Source organism: Zonotrichia leucophrys, chromosome 3 (assembly GCF_028769735.1).
Source record: "Zonotrichia leucophrys gambelii isolate GWCS_2022_RI chromosome 3, RI_Zleu_2.0, whole genome shotgun sequence".
NCBI lineage: Eukaryota > Metazoa > Chordata > Aves > Passeriformes > Passerellidae > Zonotrichia > Zonotrichia leucophrys.
The window spans coordinates 28,810,430-28,824,692 of NC_088172.1; the positions used below are offsets into that span (position 1 = coordinate 28,810,430).

Below are 14,263 nucleotides of genomic sequence, written 5' to 3' on the forward strand. Positions count from 1 at the left end.
ACTAAAATGCAGCTAAAGGCACAGGGAAGACTCAGTGCTTCTCATTAGCAGAGGAAATCACTACTTACCAACTAACATCTCAAAAAGGAAAACCCCTACAGACCACCAGTCACATTCCCGTCCATAGTAGCCATCACCCCCCTGCGACTTCAGCACTTCGGGCGAGATGTAGTCGGGCGTCCCCACTGCTGTGTCGCAGCGCACCATTCCTGTCTGGGACAGACACAACACACACAGCTCAGTGCAAGGGCCTTCTGAGCACCTCTCTCACCAGCTCCTCTCTTAGCAGCACAGAAAACCATCCAAAATATGGCCTAAAATACTTGGTTTGAGGAGTGTGTTTTAACGACTAACTATAATTCAAGAAGCAATATGGATTGAAATGACATTTCCTGGTAATGTGCTTACCCCTGCCTACTCTGTAATGATTTCTCTTGACTTCATCTTCTCAAAATTCACCAATTTTATTCTTTTTACCATTGGTTTTAATATGAAGGTACACAGTGTATCAGACTGCTCCTTTTCTCATTGAATTCAGGGACAAATTTTAGAATAATTTTGACAAGTTATGAATTCTAGGCCCTACAAAGCAGATACATAAAAATTTTGTCTAATTCAGCCAATAAATCAAATTATAGGTAAATTTTTGTATGTGCTTTGTTTTTGTTTATGTATAGTAAGAAGAATAAAAGGAGAAGCTATTTTTAACGAATAGCAAACCTTTATTTTTTTATTAACATATTACCACAACTCTATCATTGAAATGATTCCTCATACTCTGCTTCACACTGAGAAACCAAAAATGTAGGGACTGAGTGATGCAGAAGCATCAATCAGCTCTGCCATCATTCAGTTATAAGTCTTTTTTCCTTTAATGAAATTCACTGAATTCATTCCTGAGACCAGATGGATGAATGAAATGAAATCCTGGATGAAGTTAGAGAAGTACCAAAAATACACTCATCTTTTATCCTGTTTCCTAATCCAAAGTTTTATCTAAACCATTTTACAAAGGTTTTTTGTGCATTTTGCCATCAGCATGAATGGCAATATATATTAATTTAGAATATAAATACAAAATATTAGTAGCAAAAACTAAGTTCAAAATACATATTTAAATAAAATAAGAGAACCATTTGATTTTGGAATTGTACTGATACACAAAATTTAGACACCACATTACAATATTCTTCCTCATATACAATATGAACTGTGAAAAGCTTTTACTTCTGTACTAAAACAATATCCAGAAAGTCATGAACCAGTAGGTAAAAACTAAAGGGATGACTACATACTGTAAAGACCTATGGAATACTTCAAATGTCCTCCTGGCAAATACTTATCTTTTATGACTCCATGCTAAAACTGAAACCTAAAGAAATTTTAACTTCTCAGTTCCAGAATGAAGAGCAGGTAAACTTTTTCATTCTTTACTGGATGAGATAACACATAGCTTATTCATACTGGGATAAGAAAATGAAGTTAGCTCTTTCCAGAAGACCTATTGCATTCATTGGACAAAGAAAAATTCAGACAAACACATTTTAACACTGCAAAATAAACTAAAGCTCAAAGACTACAGGAATCTAAAGCTGAGAGGATTTGAAAATGGATCTAACACATGGCAAGGAACCACTATTTGAATATCCTGCTTGTCACAGCACTCTGTGCACTAACCTGCATGACTTCTCTGAAGCTTAAGCCTCTCTTTGCTTTGAGCACAGGAGGAATTGCTGTAGGGTTATGTGGTTCTACTCATCCAGTAGGACTGTGGCAACGTAATGCAGCTCCAACACTGGTGTGTGTCTATCTCTCCCTTATCCAAACACAAAATTACAACAGGGGAAAGTCTGAATTTTTGCTCAGTCAAGTCTGGTTGAAACCACCTGAATCCCTCCCTGGGTAAGGAGATTGTTTTAAAAAAAAGTCACCAAAACAGTTCTGAAACAGTTCTCTGAAGTCTGCAGCTTCAGTCACAGCCTTTCCACTCTGACACCAAAGTACTTAGTAGCACCCTATTTCTCATCCCTCTATAACTAATACACCAAAGCAAGAATTCTTTTTAATATGTTACACATGTTGCTATTTTCTGAGGTCTTAAACAAGGCTATGCCAAAACCTAGCCAGACCTACACAAGTCTGATGGCTGCTATGCAGCAAAAAGGGAAGTATTTTCAAAAATGTTACAGATGCTAAAGAACTCCATGTAGTAATGCTTTAAGTTTTCAGGCAAGATGTCAAAGAATTGAAGAGTAGAACAAAAAAATACTTCTACAGTAAGAGAAGCCTATGCATGTTAACACCAGGCTCAATGGGCCATAGCTCTCTGAAGCACATGAAGCTGGTTCTTATTCCCCATAAAACTCTCTACCTTCTGTCTCAGGAACTAACTTAGAAATGCATTTAAAGATCACAGAACAGCCTGGCTTGGAAGGGACCTGAAAGATCAACTGACTCAACCAGTCATGGGAAAAGGAGCTGATAAAAGATTATCTTGCACCCTGTGGGACTACATTACAAAATAGGGATTCTACCAAGTTCCTCAGAAGGTTGGCCCATTATCACCTGAATATGAAATTCTCAGATTTCTGTTCTGTTCATTTACACACTTCTTCTTTCAAAGAACTTGGGTGTTGTTCTGTATGTATTTTTAAGTACTGGATACCTTTAATACCACAGTCAGACTGTAATCTCTGGCATCAAAGTTGAGTAAACAGGGACACGCTCTCTGTCCAATACAGAGCACCTTGGCAGTCCCTGCATTCTGAAGAGACTTAAATGGTGCTGTTTTCTTTGGGCAATGTGTTACTCCTGGGTTTCAAACACTAAGTCCTATGCCTGAGTATCATACTTACTATAACAGCTGTCATGCAAAGCTTCCTGTCAGGATTCTCAGGCCAGTGTTTTACCTGAAACTTTTCTCATCATCTCAAAATATCATGATGGACCTCGGAACTCATCTCCTGCAGATATGTGAGAGATGTACAGTGTACAATCTTAAAAAATATGCTGTCCAGGAGACACAGCAATGTTCTTGCAGTTCCTGACAACTTGGAGGTGAGGCTGTTGTTTTTCCCAGCATCATTCCACATTATTATATTGCTGAAGACAAAGCAATTCAGGTTTCATCTTCAGGAGGATCTCCATCAAACCTGAAGGACTTGCTGTCTTGAACCAAGGCTGACAATCAGGCTTTCACTCCCTCAGGAAGTTCCTTCAAGTAAACAAGAGCTGGAGGGTGTTTGTGTGGAAACATGAGGACCACACACATCAGGTGTTAACAGCAGACAATGCATGCAGGCAGGAAGGATCCAGCAGAGTCCTCTTCACTGGACAAGCTTCAGCGAGAAAGAAACTGAGTTCCAAAAAGAGGAAAACGCTGCTTCTTTCAGCTGAACTGTCTGGGCTGAGGCAATAATCCCAAGTGGCAAATATCCCTTCTTTTGGTCACATCTTTTTCAACAGATATCCTCTGAATCTGTGCTCTGCTGAAAGCTTAGTTAGCACAGGACAGTGCTGTGCATGGCAACACAGGGAGCTCCTGGCCCTGCAATATCTACCAAAGCCAGCTGCTGTTTAGTTTCTTACACAACACTTGAGGATTAGACAGACTGGTGAACCCTGCCCTGGTCTACCTAATATACCTAAATACCAAAAAAGGGAACCATGATTCCAACTAAATTTTTGAGTCTAACATAATTCTTTATTCAACAACAGAAATACCCACTTTAATGCAGATTTTAAATTAGACAACTAATTTTAAAAAATCAAGACAAACAATGAAAAACAACGCCACAAACCCCCAATTATCACAACTGAGTTACAAAAACAGAACAGTCCCTTTTATCCTGTGAAAGATCACTAAAACACTTAGCAACTCTTTTCACAAAATGATAAGGAGGAACTCTGCTGCAAGTGTCTGTTCTGGCCTGGCCTGGTTGACTTAAGCAAACACTGAACACAATTCCACAGCAAAGGTCAGAAAAATCCCTCAACAAACTGCAGCAAAATTATCCTGGGTTTTCAACAGCATAAGGAAGATGCATGCTCACAACTGCTAAAAGAGATTAAAAAAAAAAAAAAGTATTGGGTTGGCATATATTTTTTACAAATAACTCTGCCAACACCAATATTATATTTACACAGCTGGGATGTGTTCATGTTTTGCAAGAAGTAGCATGAGATTTGGAGACAATCCAGAACCTCTCAACTTCTAAAAGCTTCCGTAGAAAGCTTCTCAAACTTCTAAAGCTTCCTGTACAAAAAATTTTTGCCATTCCACTGACTGTGAGAAACACAAAGAATTTAAAATGCAATCCTTTACAAAATTAACTTCCCTAGGAGATCACTGGCCCATTGATGATGCCTGGTCTGAAGTGGAGCTCACTGTAACTTCATGAGAAACACAGATGCATTTGTCACATTTACAGTACCATCATAAAAGGTATAGGTCCACCCTTTCTGAGGCCCCTAAAATAGCACAGAGGATCACCTTTTTTTGGTAGATTTATATTGTGAGCTTTTTGATGGTTATTTGTTGTCATGTCCAATGAACAACAGATTCTTTTAAGACATTACAATCTGAATTAAGAGATCAAGTACTACTTTTGATTTTTTCAATTAAAGTAAATGCTGTCCTCTAAAATACAGGAAAGTACATCCAAAAAATGGAGGTACATATTATCTCTGCCTTTAGACTAACAATTACAGCATCACCAAAACTGAATAGACTGAACTTCAATAAACAGCTGCAGTTAGACAATTATAAAAATAATATATTGTCATGTGAAAAAAACCCACCCTGAACAGACACAGTACTTCTGGATACTGCTGAAGAGACATTAACTTAATGATGCAAATGCAAATTAAGTAGATAGCAGAAATTATATCAAGCACTGCCTAAACAATACAGAAAAAAACCCCAAAACATAAAAGCAAGTAAGCTTAAAAGGATTACCCTTGCCAACGCTACTACAGAAAACTTTCAGAGATCAGGTAAATCATAACACACATTCATATACAGTTTTTTTGTATATGTTATAATCTTACAGTTTTTCATAGGAAGAATAGTTATATTTTTTCATAGGAAGAGTATATTCTGTAAATTACAGCACAACACTGTCTGTCAGGCAAGATTCTAAGACTATAAACTACAAAAGGTCATTTTACTTTCAAGTTTTTTAATAAGATAAAGTACCGGTTAAAAATATTCTTATACAAACTCATTAGAAAACTGTATTTGGCTGTATATGGCTAAATCTGAACAATTAAATAATTTTAATTGACATCTTGGCATCCTGACAAATAACTAACAGATTTTGATCAATATATCTCATATCAACTGCTGCTGTACCATGACCTCATTTGAATGACCACTAGAGGATGCTATGAGAACAATTAGATACAGGAAAAACATACATGGAATGTATCTTGCCTATAAAATAATCTCATTTACAAAAAAATGTCAGCTCATTAACTGTTCCAAGATTATTAATGTTGAAACTATGAGTTATCTTAGAGTTTTTCAAACATTTGGCAAAAAAAAAGTACCTTAGAAATTCACAAAGGCACATGCTTTCAAAAATAGCAAAGAGTAAGTTTACATCCTTCTTCCGTGTGAGAGAACAGTTTATAAAAGAAAAGGTTACACTATTTAAAGTAGTCTTATATTTAAAAATAGGAAACAAGAATCAGTTTTCTAACCAAGCAGATCATTAGATGAATATTCTTTTGGGTATTATACTTCATAAGAAAATAACCTCAGATGTAGATGTAAGTTAGAATTACAGTTTAATAGATGGTAAATTATTCAGTTGCATACTTACTTCATCCATTTTCATGCAAGTGCCAAAATCTGCCAGCTTCAGATGCCCATACTTATCTAAAAGCATATTGTCAGGCTTCACATCTCTGTGTATCAAGCCCATGGAGTGAATTGCATCAAGAGCAAGAACAACTTCAGCTGTGTAGAACTTGGCCCATTTCTCAGGCACATCGTAATTGCTCATAAGGTTTACGAGATCTCCGCCTGGCATGTATTCCATTACCATGTACAAATATTTGTCATCTTGAAAGGCACAAAATAGCTGCAATGTTAAAATAAAGGAAAGGAAAAAAAATTGCAATTACTTTTCAGACAGCTAGGGAAAGGAATAAAGCCCTTTATCTTGAAGTTTCATTGAACCTGAGAATACGTTTTCAAGATTACTTTTAATATGTATAAAATATACATTTTTCTATTAGAGTACCTTGAAATTTACTGAATTTCAGAAACCCCTCATTATAATTTTTGAGAAAGAAAAAAAATATCTCCTGTTATTTTAATACTATAGGCATGCATGCATCCATCTCTCTATCTATCTATCTATCTATCTATCTATCTATCTATCTATCTATCTATCTCCATGTTTCCTGGCATTAAGAAGTCTAACTGAGTCAAAATGCAAAGTATCAAATCTGCAAGATGTTCTGATTTGAAAATAGCTCAACAGTGAGCAGCATTTTAGACTGTTTCCAAATTTTCTATATTATAAATTCCTTATATCTGTACATGTTTGCAAAGTCACTGCTGACTTTATCCTAAATCAACGCAAATTGAAATAAGAAAGAAAAACAAAATGCTCCTGAAGAAAACTAACACAATACAAAGAAACTGTCCTTAACAATAAAATGCTAGTCTGGTGTAAATGGCAGCCAGTAGGCTTTCTACTGGCACAGTAGTGAAAGTAAATTCAGTCTCTTTAAAATGTACTTCACACCTAGAGTGCTGAAGTTTTAGAGATTCCACTTGGTTATCACTAGGTCCGAAAATAGCCCAGTCCAGCAAAAAGCATTACTATCAAATGTTCAGTGACTGTTGTGAAAAAGTCTCTGAAAGTCTCACCTTATTTCTCACGGAATACTGCCTTACTTTAAAAACTAAAATCATCCACATCTTTAAATTACACACCAAATTAAAAGGCAATTAAAAAATATGGTGTGTGGAAAGGATGAAGTCAGAATCAGGGAAACTGTGGAGGATGAGGAATCACGAAAGGCAGGTATGTTATTACAGAGATTTGACCTTCAGATTAAAATTACTTGTATAAGTAGTGACAGAAGACCTAGATTGGAAATATGTATTTTAATACATATATGCTGCACTGTATTTGTTTGCACTAATGGATAATATATCAGATATATAGTACAATAATGGATTGGAGCATTAAAATCCAAATGAAGATTCAAAATAATCTATTTTGTCACACGTAGAGATACTAATACAATTATAAATAACAGCACTATGTCTTTATACAGCACTTTTGTTATTGCCCTCGAGGGATTTAATAAAAAAAATTAAAACTACCTAGGGCTCTTGTTTCATTTATTTTTCACATTAAAAACTAGACAGAGAGAAGCAGTGTGATCTGTCCCAGTTTCTAGATCAGAATAGGACCTACATTTTCTTCAAACCAGCTCAACGTCCTACCCCACTAGACCACATCACCTAAATATATCACACTAATACACTTAATCATAGAAGGCACAATTGCAACTACACTTTAGTTCATTTGCTATTTACAAATGCAGGCACACATTTATATCCTGCTTGTGACTGTTTCCTTTGAAAATCCACGTCATGCATTTCTCATTACTTTCAATTGCATGTGAGAAATAGTTCCTGACAATTACTGTTACTAGAACAAAGAACTAAATAAAAAAATAATCTATTTCTTTAAGTATTTCTACTGAATATAGGCAAGAGCACAAAATGTGCTCAAAGAGCAAAACATCTTTGTACACCTGAGGTAAAGTGGAATTAAAAATATACAAAAAGCTTAAAGTCAATCTTATAAAATATACAGAAGCACAGAAATATATATGAGAGCATTTAAATTATTTACAAGGACAAACAATTTCTCCAAGCACATTCTTTCACTACTCCTTTTGTTAACTGGTGCAATTTACCAGTTACAACAAATGGCAATAATCAGTACTGATTGTTCCCAAAGGCATAATTCACATTACAGTATCTTGATGACACATGTCACCAGACAGCTGCGAGTGACGGTGTCCAAGACCAGAGGAAGAAGTCAGCTCTCTGTTACTGGACATGGAAGAGCTCTCTGTTACTGGACATGGCCAGGGCTGTTGTGAGATCAGAACTGACCACTACAAGAGGATGGTTTCAAGGAAAGCACTGCTACAGCATCTCTTGCAGGAGACCAGGACTGTACACTCATCCATACACCAAACTGCAGCTGAAAAGACAGTGGCTCTTTAAAGCACCCTTAATACCAATTGCCTGTGATCAGTTGATTGTTTCATGAGGAAAGACTGGAAATGCCAATCACATTTGTTTCTACATTCCTGTACAGAATTTTTCACAGTTGGAAAGATAACTTCCCTATTATTCCAAATAATTATGTATGCATTTCATAAATCTATTTAATTCTGTTTTAGGATGCATTTGTAGTAACTAAAATGCAAATTACTCCACTTTTTAACTCAGGCAAATATACAATACTTAGTGAAATTGCTGTAAAAATGTATTTTTTAAAAGTAAAAATCTGAACCTAAATCTTGATTTGAGTTTCAATGTAAATTCAAAACCAGCTCAAGACTGGGAAGTATTTATGGTGTCAGCATCATTACTATTGCTGTTGTTGTTATTATTTTACTTTTACACATTTTCCTTACCTGAACCACCCACGGGCTGTTGGCAAAGGCCATGATATCTCTTTCTTCCCAGAAAAAGGCTGAATCTGATCTTTTGATCATTTCAAATTTACTAAGGAGCTTCATTGCATAAACCTTCTGTGTCATTTTATGGCGAACCTGTTGGTTGAGAAAGAAGAGAATCAACCTTTTTAAAATGCCTTGTTAAAATCTGAGTACCAGCACAGTATGTTTCTGCTATGTGCAAACTGCTTTCTGGGTTGTGATGCCTCCAGGTCTTCATACACACAATTTTCTACACAGTAAGGATTTGAGAACTTCCAGATCTCAAAAGAAAAGCTTAACAGCTGTTCAAAAAAACCCACTATAGCAGGAAATAAATGTAACCCTGCTTTTATTTTCTTATTCTGAACACTGTCTAGCCATTGGATTCATCCATGTTTGAAACTGGGCATGCAGTCTGCTTCAACCTCTGCCAATTTTTATTTTACACCAAAACATGATTGTTCCTATTTATTTTCCTAAAAAGTTCTTAAATTTGCTTTAAATGGTGCAAAATTAATACAATAAATCCTGTTGGAAAACTGTAATTAAACCTTTTATTACAAAATATGAAAATATTTTTGAAAACTTCACCTGAATTCAGACATGAAACCAAATCCTTAAATTGCACATTGCAGTCATTACTCAGTAATTAATCATGTGACATGCTATTTTATGAAAAAACTATTAAAGGAACAGGTTTTTCACATTCTTGAGTGTTTCTTAAAGAAATCAGGGTGAGAAGTATTCAGCTGTAAGAAGACTGAGTCATCAGGACATTAAGTTTCTGCCTATTTTTTCCCTGTTAAAATAAAAAATCCAGAAACTCAAATTATGATTTTCTGGTGCATTTAGAACCTCTCACATCTAGTAAATAAAGCAGATCCCCTAACTTCTTAGTTTTGCACAATATCTGAGTTTATTATGTTACATGAAAGAACGTTTAACAGGCTTTTCTGAGCAGCTGTAGATGCAGGTCCATGACACCTTCAGAGAGGCACCTATTTGGTCAACAGATCTGGCTGCATCAGTCTCCTGTTCCTGAGGAGCTGCAAAATTTAATACTCCTGAAGGAATAGAAGAATTTTCAGGTGGAGGGGTAATCTTTGAAAAAGCAAGAACATGAACAGAAAGAGGATTATTTAAGGAGTTGCTGTTCTTGAAATTGGGGCTTTTTACCTTCTAGATAGAGGTGCAAAGGTTTTATTATTAGTATAGTTTAACACTAAGAAATTAGATCAAAAAACCTCCAACCTAACACCAGAACAGCACCATGGTATCTATGTGCATTAACAACTCTATAAGCGTATTTTAGGGCATTAATTAGTCAGCTAGTGAAGATGTCCGAAAACAGTATTTTGAAAACTAACTTCTTCCCATTTACTAATCCCAAATGGGATAATTTACAAAGATTTGGTGGCACACCACAAGCTATACTCCCCTAAGGAGAACTTTTGTAATCCTGGCCAAAACCAGAAGAAACACAAAGACCAGGCACCTCAAAAAGATACTGTTCAATTGAAGATGCATTTCCTGTGAAACTTCACATGGAAGCTCTGCAATGTATTTAGTAGTTTACAATTCCTAAAGTCACTGTGTACTCTTGCCTAGGTGCAGTTAGAGCAGCTGCATGCATTTAGAAAAACAACTGTCTCCTATGATTTGGGGAAAAAAATTCTTGAAAGTCATCACAGCCTGAAGGAAGCTCATATACAGTAGAAACAAAGTAAAGAGGGGTGGGGAGCCCAAGATCAGTCTGTACACCTGCCTAAACAGGGCCAATAGGTTATTGGCTAATGATTTCTTGTGAAAATTTCAAGATGGGCTCTTTCTCTGTACAAAACCAAAGCAATAACAAATATACTGGCACAGCCAGAGAGTAAGTATGTCTTGGCACTCCTTGCAGGTGAGCAGACCTACCACTGACATTCCTCCTGCTATCAGCACCACGGGCCCTGGAGCCAGCCTTTGGAGCTGCTAGTCACTGTGCTCTTTGCTCAGAGCTATATTTGTACATACAGATACTAGCTCATACAGCAGATTATTCATGTATTAAACTGTCATGGTGTTTCAACTTCTTCCAACTGTTAAAATGAACTGCCAAATTTAAACTGCAGCTCACCAGAGTAACTCTCAAAATAGGTAGGAAAATCCCTTCATGCCATTAGCACTGAGTAACATGGCCTTGTTTAACTGGTGAAAATGCATTAAGAAAAAAGAATTTCACTCTACTCTGCTTCAACAATCTAATACTTTCAATAAACAAAATGCCTCCATAATTTCCCCAGCATTCACATGGGAAGACAATCAGTAGGCAAAGAAAATAACACATCAATTTAATGTTATCAGATTTAGTACATAATATTGGTAATGATACTGTCTCTTATGATTTTGAAAAAAATTATGATCCTAGAGTGGTGTTTTGAAATGAACTCTATGGCTTGAATTATTATGGCTTGAATAATTACAGGTATTCTAAAATAACTAATAAAACTGTAAGACTACAGATAGGGTATCAAAGTACATGTCCTGACAAATTTACAGCTAATAGAACCCGACTGCTTTATCTGCTTTAGTACAGAAGTGTACATCAGCAGTGCATGGGGAATTAAACCTAATAAACAAAGCACTTAATGAAGAAAAATAAACCAGCAGGCTAAGATGACCAGTGCTTTGCAACACTAAGAAATCAGACAGTAGAGACTGTCACTCAGACCATCCTGTAGCGCCCAAACACAAGGAAGTGTTAACTTTGTTTTAGTTTTCTCTTGCAGTGCATGAGCAGGTCATTCTGCTGTGTCACTGCAACATTACAGTCCTTCATGGTTAGACCTGGGAGAAGGAACTAAGGATAAGTTTCAATTTCAAATTAAGGTGATTTTCCACAAGTGAAAACAAACAAGAGGAACTCAGGATGTGCTTTCATAAATAACTGTTTCTGCATAAACCAGAAGTAACATATTAAGTACCATAATTCAATTTTTCTGTCTGCCCTAGACAGCAGTCACTTTTATTCACAGCACTGTGTAAGAGGAGAAGTGATCTGGTAGCTGGCAATAATTTTTTAGCTTTCCCCATCAGTACAGACCCAGCAAAACCAGAAACCAGAGCACAATGTAGAGTTTAATACTTCTGGATTTATAAGGAAATTGTTTCTCCACCACAATCAGATGCTCAGACCATAGTCATCTGATCTCTATTGGACTATTTTTAAAATTTTTTGGAGGGGAGAGGAAGAGGAAAAATCAAGCCTTTAAAAAAAAAACTAGCTGTAAGACACAACAGTAGAGAATGTATTTCACTTTCTTAACAGAATCTGGAAAGCTGATTGCTTCACATCAGTTCTTTAGCAAGAAAATGTTATACTGGAGCAGAAGACTTATGGAAAACAAAATTAAATGAAAGAGGTCATAGCTGACTATTTTATGTTGCAAACATTACAAGCCAACAAATGAGCATACTAATATAATCATTAGAAACATATAATAAATATTTGTGCTGAAATTCCTATGCACAATAACACATACTGATAACACAACATTCATTAATTTAATTCATGTACTTAATCATGTTTTATTTATGGTTCTTTCTGTATTTAATCCCCACTGAAGCAAATTTCTATTTTGATCACAGAAAGCGTTGCAAAATATTTTCATTACCACAAATCCATCATCTGCAACAGTGGTGTCAACATTTTGAATGGAGTAGAAATAGATAGAGCTTAGCTCAATAGTTTAAACTTGTACCATACCTTGTGAGGCAAAAAATTGAGGTATGTATGTCCGCATCACCAGCTAATATTAGTTCAGATCTGCAGCTGTATTTATTAGCCCATTGCTTTTCAGCTGTAAGACTGCATAACATTATGATTTCTACTTGTATTTTTACTCTCCAGAAAAAGTGTTCTTTTAAGTTGACATGACGTGTAGAAAAGCTCTATATGAAGACAAAGAAGTTTCTTTCCAATACCAAGGATTCTTGCTTTTTTTGAAGGGCTTTTTAAAGATTTTTTTAAAAACCCCATGACAACAATGCAGTCCAAACCCCATCATTGTATGACCAGGTTACTAGGCATTTTGTCATTACATTTTAATGTTAGGGCAAATGAAAAATAATGTTTATCTTCAGATCCCTCAAAGTGCCCAACTGAAGTATGAACACTACAAAAAGTTACCTCTTCTTAAAATTTCAAATTGTATATGACATGGTGAATTACAAAAAAGAGTTTCCAGAACAAATCAGGACCTTTTATTTGAAATTAATTGTTAAAAAGAAAATAAAAATAAGTTAGAAAAAACCTTCTGTTCTTAAGAAATACACATATGAAAACAATGTATTTTCATTATTGAAACACATCAAAAATATAGTTATCTTGGACGCTTCCAGGAAATATGAGTGTGACATCTAAAAATGGCACATGGCTTTTGTTATTGAGACTTGCTCTTTTTCATCTCTTGTCCCCTCAACAAATGGACAAGGAACTCTGTTCCTTACAAATTGATTTTTCACTGACATCACATGCCAGTGCATAAGGAGCATCTCTATTCACTGCTCCATGTGGATTAATGTAAAGATACAAATGTCTAATAAAAGACTTTAAAATAAACCATTTGATGTGACTGTCATTGAAAAGACATGGACTAGACTGCTTTCTTAAAAACATCCTGCAGCAGCCCCTTCACAAGAAAGTAAGGTTCTGCTGAAGGTTTTGGTTTTGATTTTAATTTCTTGCCTACAAAGATAGAAAATCGTGCAAGGTTATAAATATACATAATAATTCTTTAAAGTCTTGCTAGAAAATGAGGATATTTAGAAACACTCCATTCCATAGTTCATTCACTCTTCTGGACAAAGTGTAAATGACCCTGACAGAAAGAAAGAGAAGAGGGTGCTACATTCTCATGCTACTAGACTTGGATGAAGTTGTCTTAAAAAATGACATAGATGAATAAAAATTGCTGATTAGATGTTGCTATCTGCCATACTAATCACATCTAAATTTGAAAATTAACCATGAGTCATGCAAACAACATTAGGCTAATCAGAAGGTTTATTTTTCAAGTTCCAACAAATTCCAACAACAATAGTATGGAAAATACAGAGAATTTATAAAAGGATCATAAATTTATTGTCACTGTACACTGTGTCTCCTATAAGCCCTTCACAGCTTAGATCTTACCACATTCATCAACAAAACTCCAACACATCTTTGTATTTTCCAAAATGGTTATACATTACAAGACAATGTGATTTTCCAGTTTCCTAGGGCAAAATTACCACAGAGCAGTAAAATACCAGCTCCAGGTCAACAAGTAGGAGCAAGAGAGTAATTTTTGTTACCTTGTGGTAACAAGATAACAAGCTTCAATTGCAGCACATTAGTTGCTCCCCTTTCCATTGACTTGCTTTATACCTCTCTTCCTCTAAAAGTACTCACCCAGAAAATACCATGGATCAGCTGGTGCACAGTTATCTGTTAGCTCATGATAACTTGTCCCTAATGTTTGCATTCTAGATTCTATCTGGCACTTAAATCCAATACTTATTTCAAAACTGACATATC

The 14,263-nt window shown here is 35.7% G+C and overlaps 1 protein-coding gene across 2 annotated transcripts in view; it reads right to left on the reverse strand.

The window, feature by feature from the left end:
* The window catches only part of ROCK2 (Rho associated coiled-coil containing protein kinase 2), a 104,398-nt gene that overhangs the window by 38,092 nt on the left and 52,043 nt on the right, over positions 1-14,263 (reverse strand). For both annotated transcript variants that reach the window (XM_064707723.1, XM_064707722.1), the window contains exons 4-6: positions 8,680-8,817; positions 5,826-6,086; positions 69-213 (exon numbers count right to left, since the gene is read on the reverse strand). In XM_064707723.1, the coding sequence (XP_064563793.1) occupies positions 69-213; positions 5,826-6,086; positions 8,680-8,817 (544 nt within the window). The remainder of the gene's footprint in view (positions 1-68; positions 214-5,825; positions 6,087-8,679; positions 8,818-14,263) is intronic.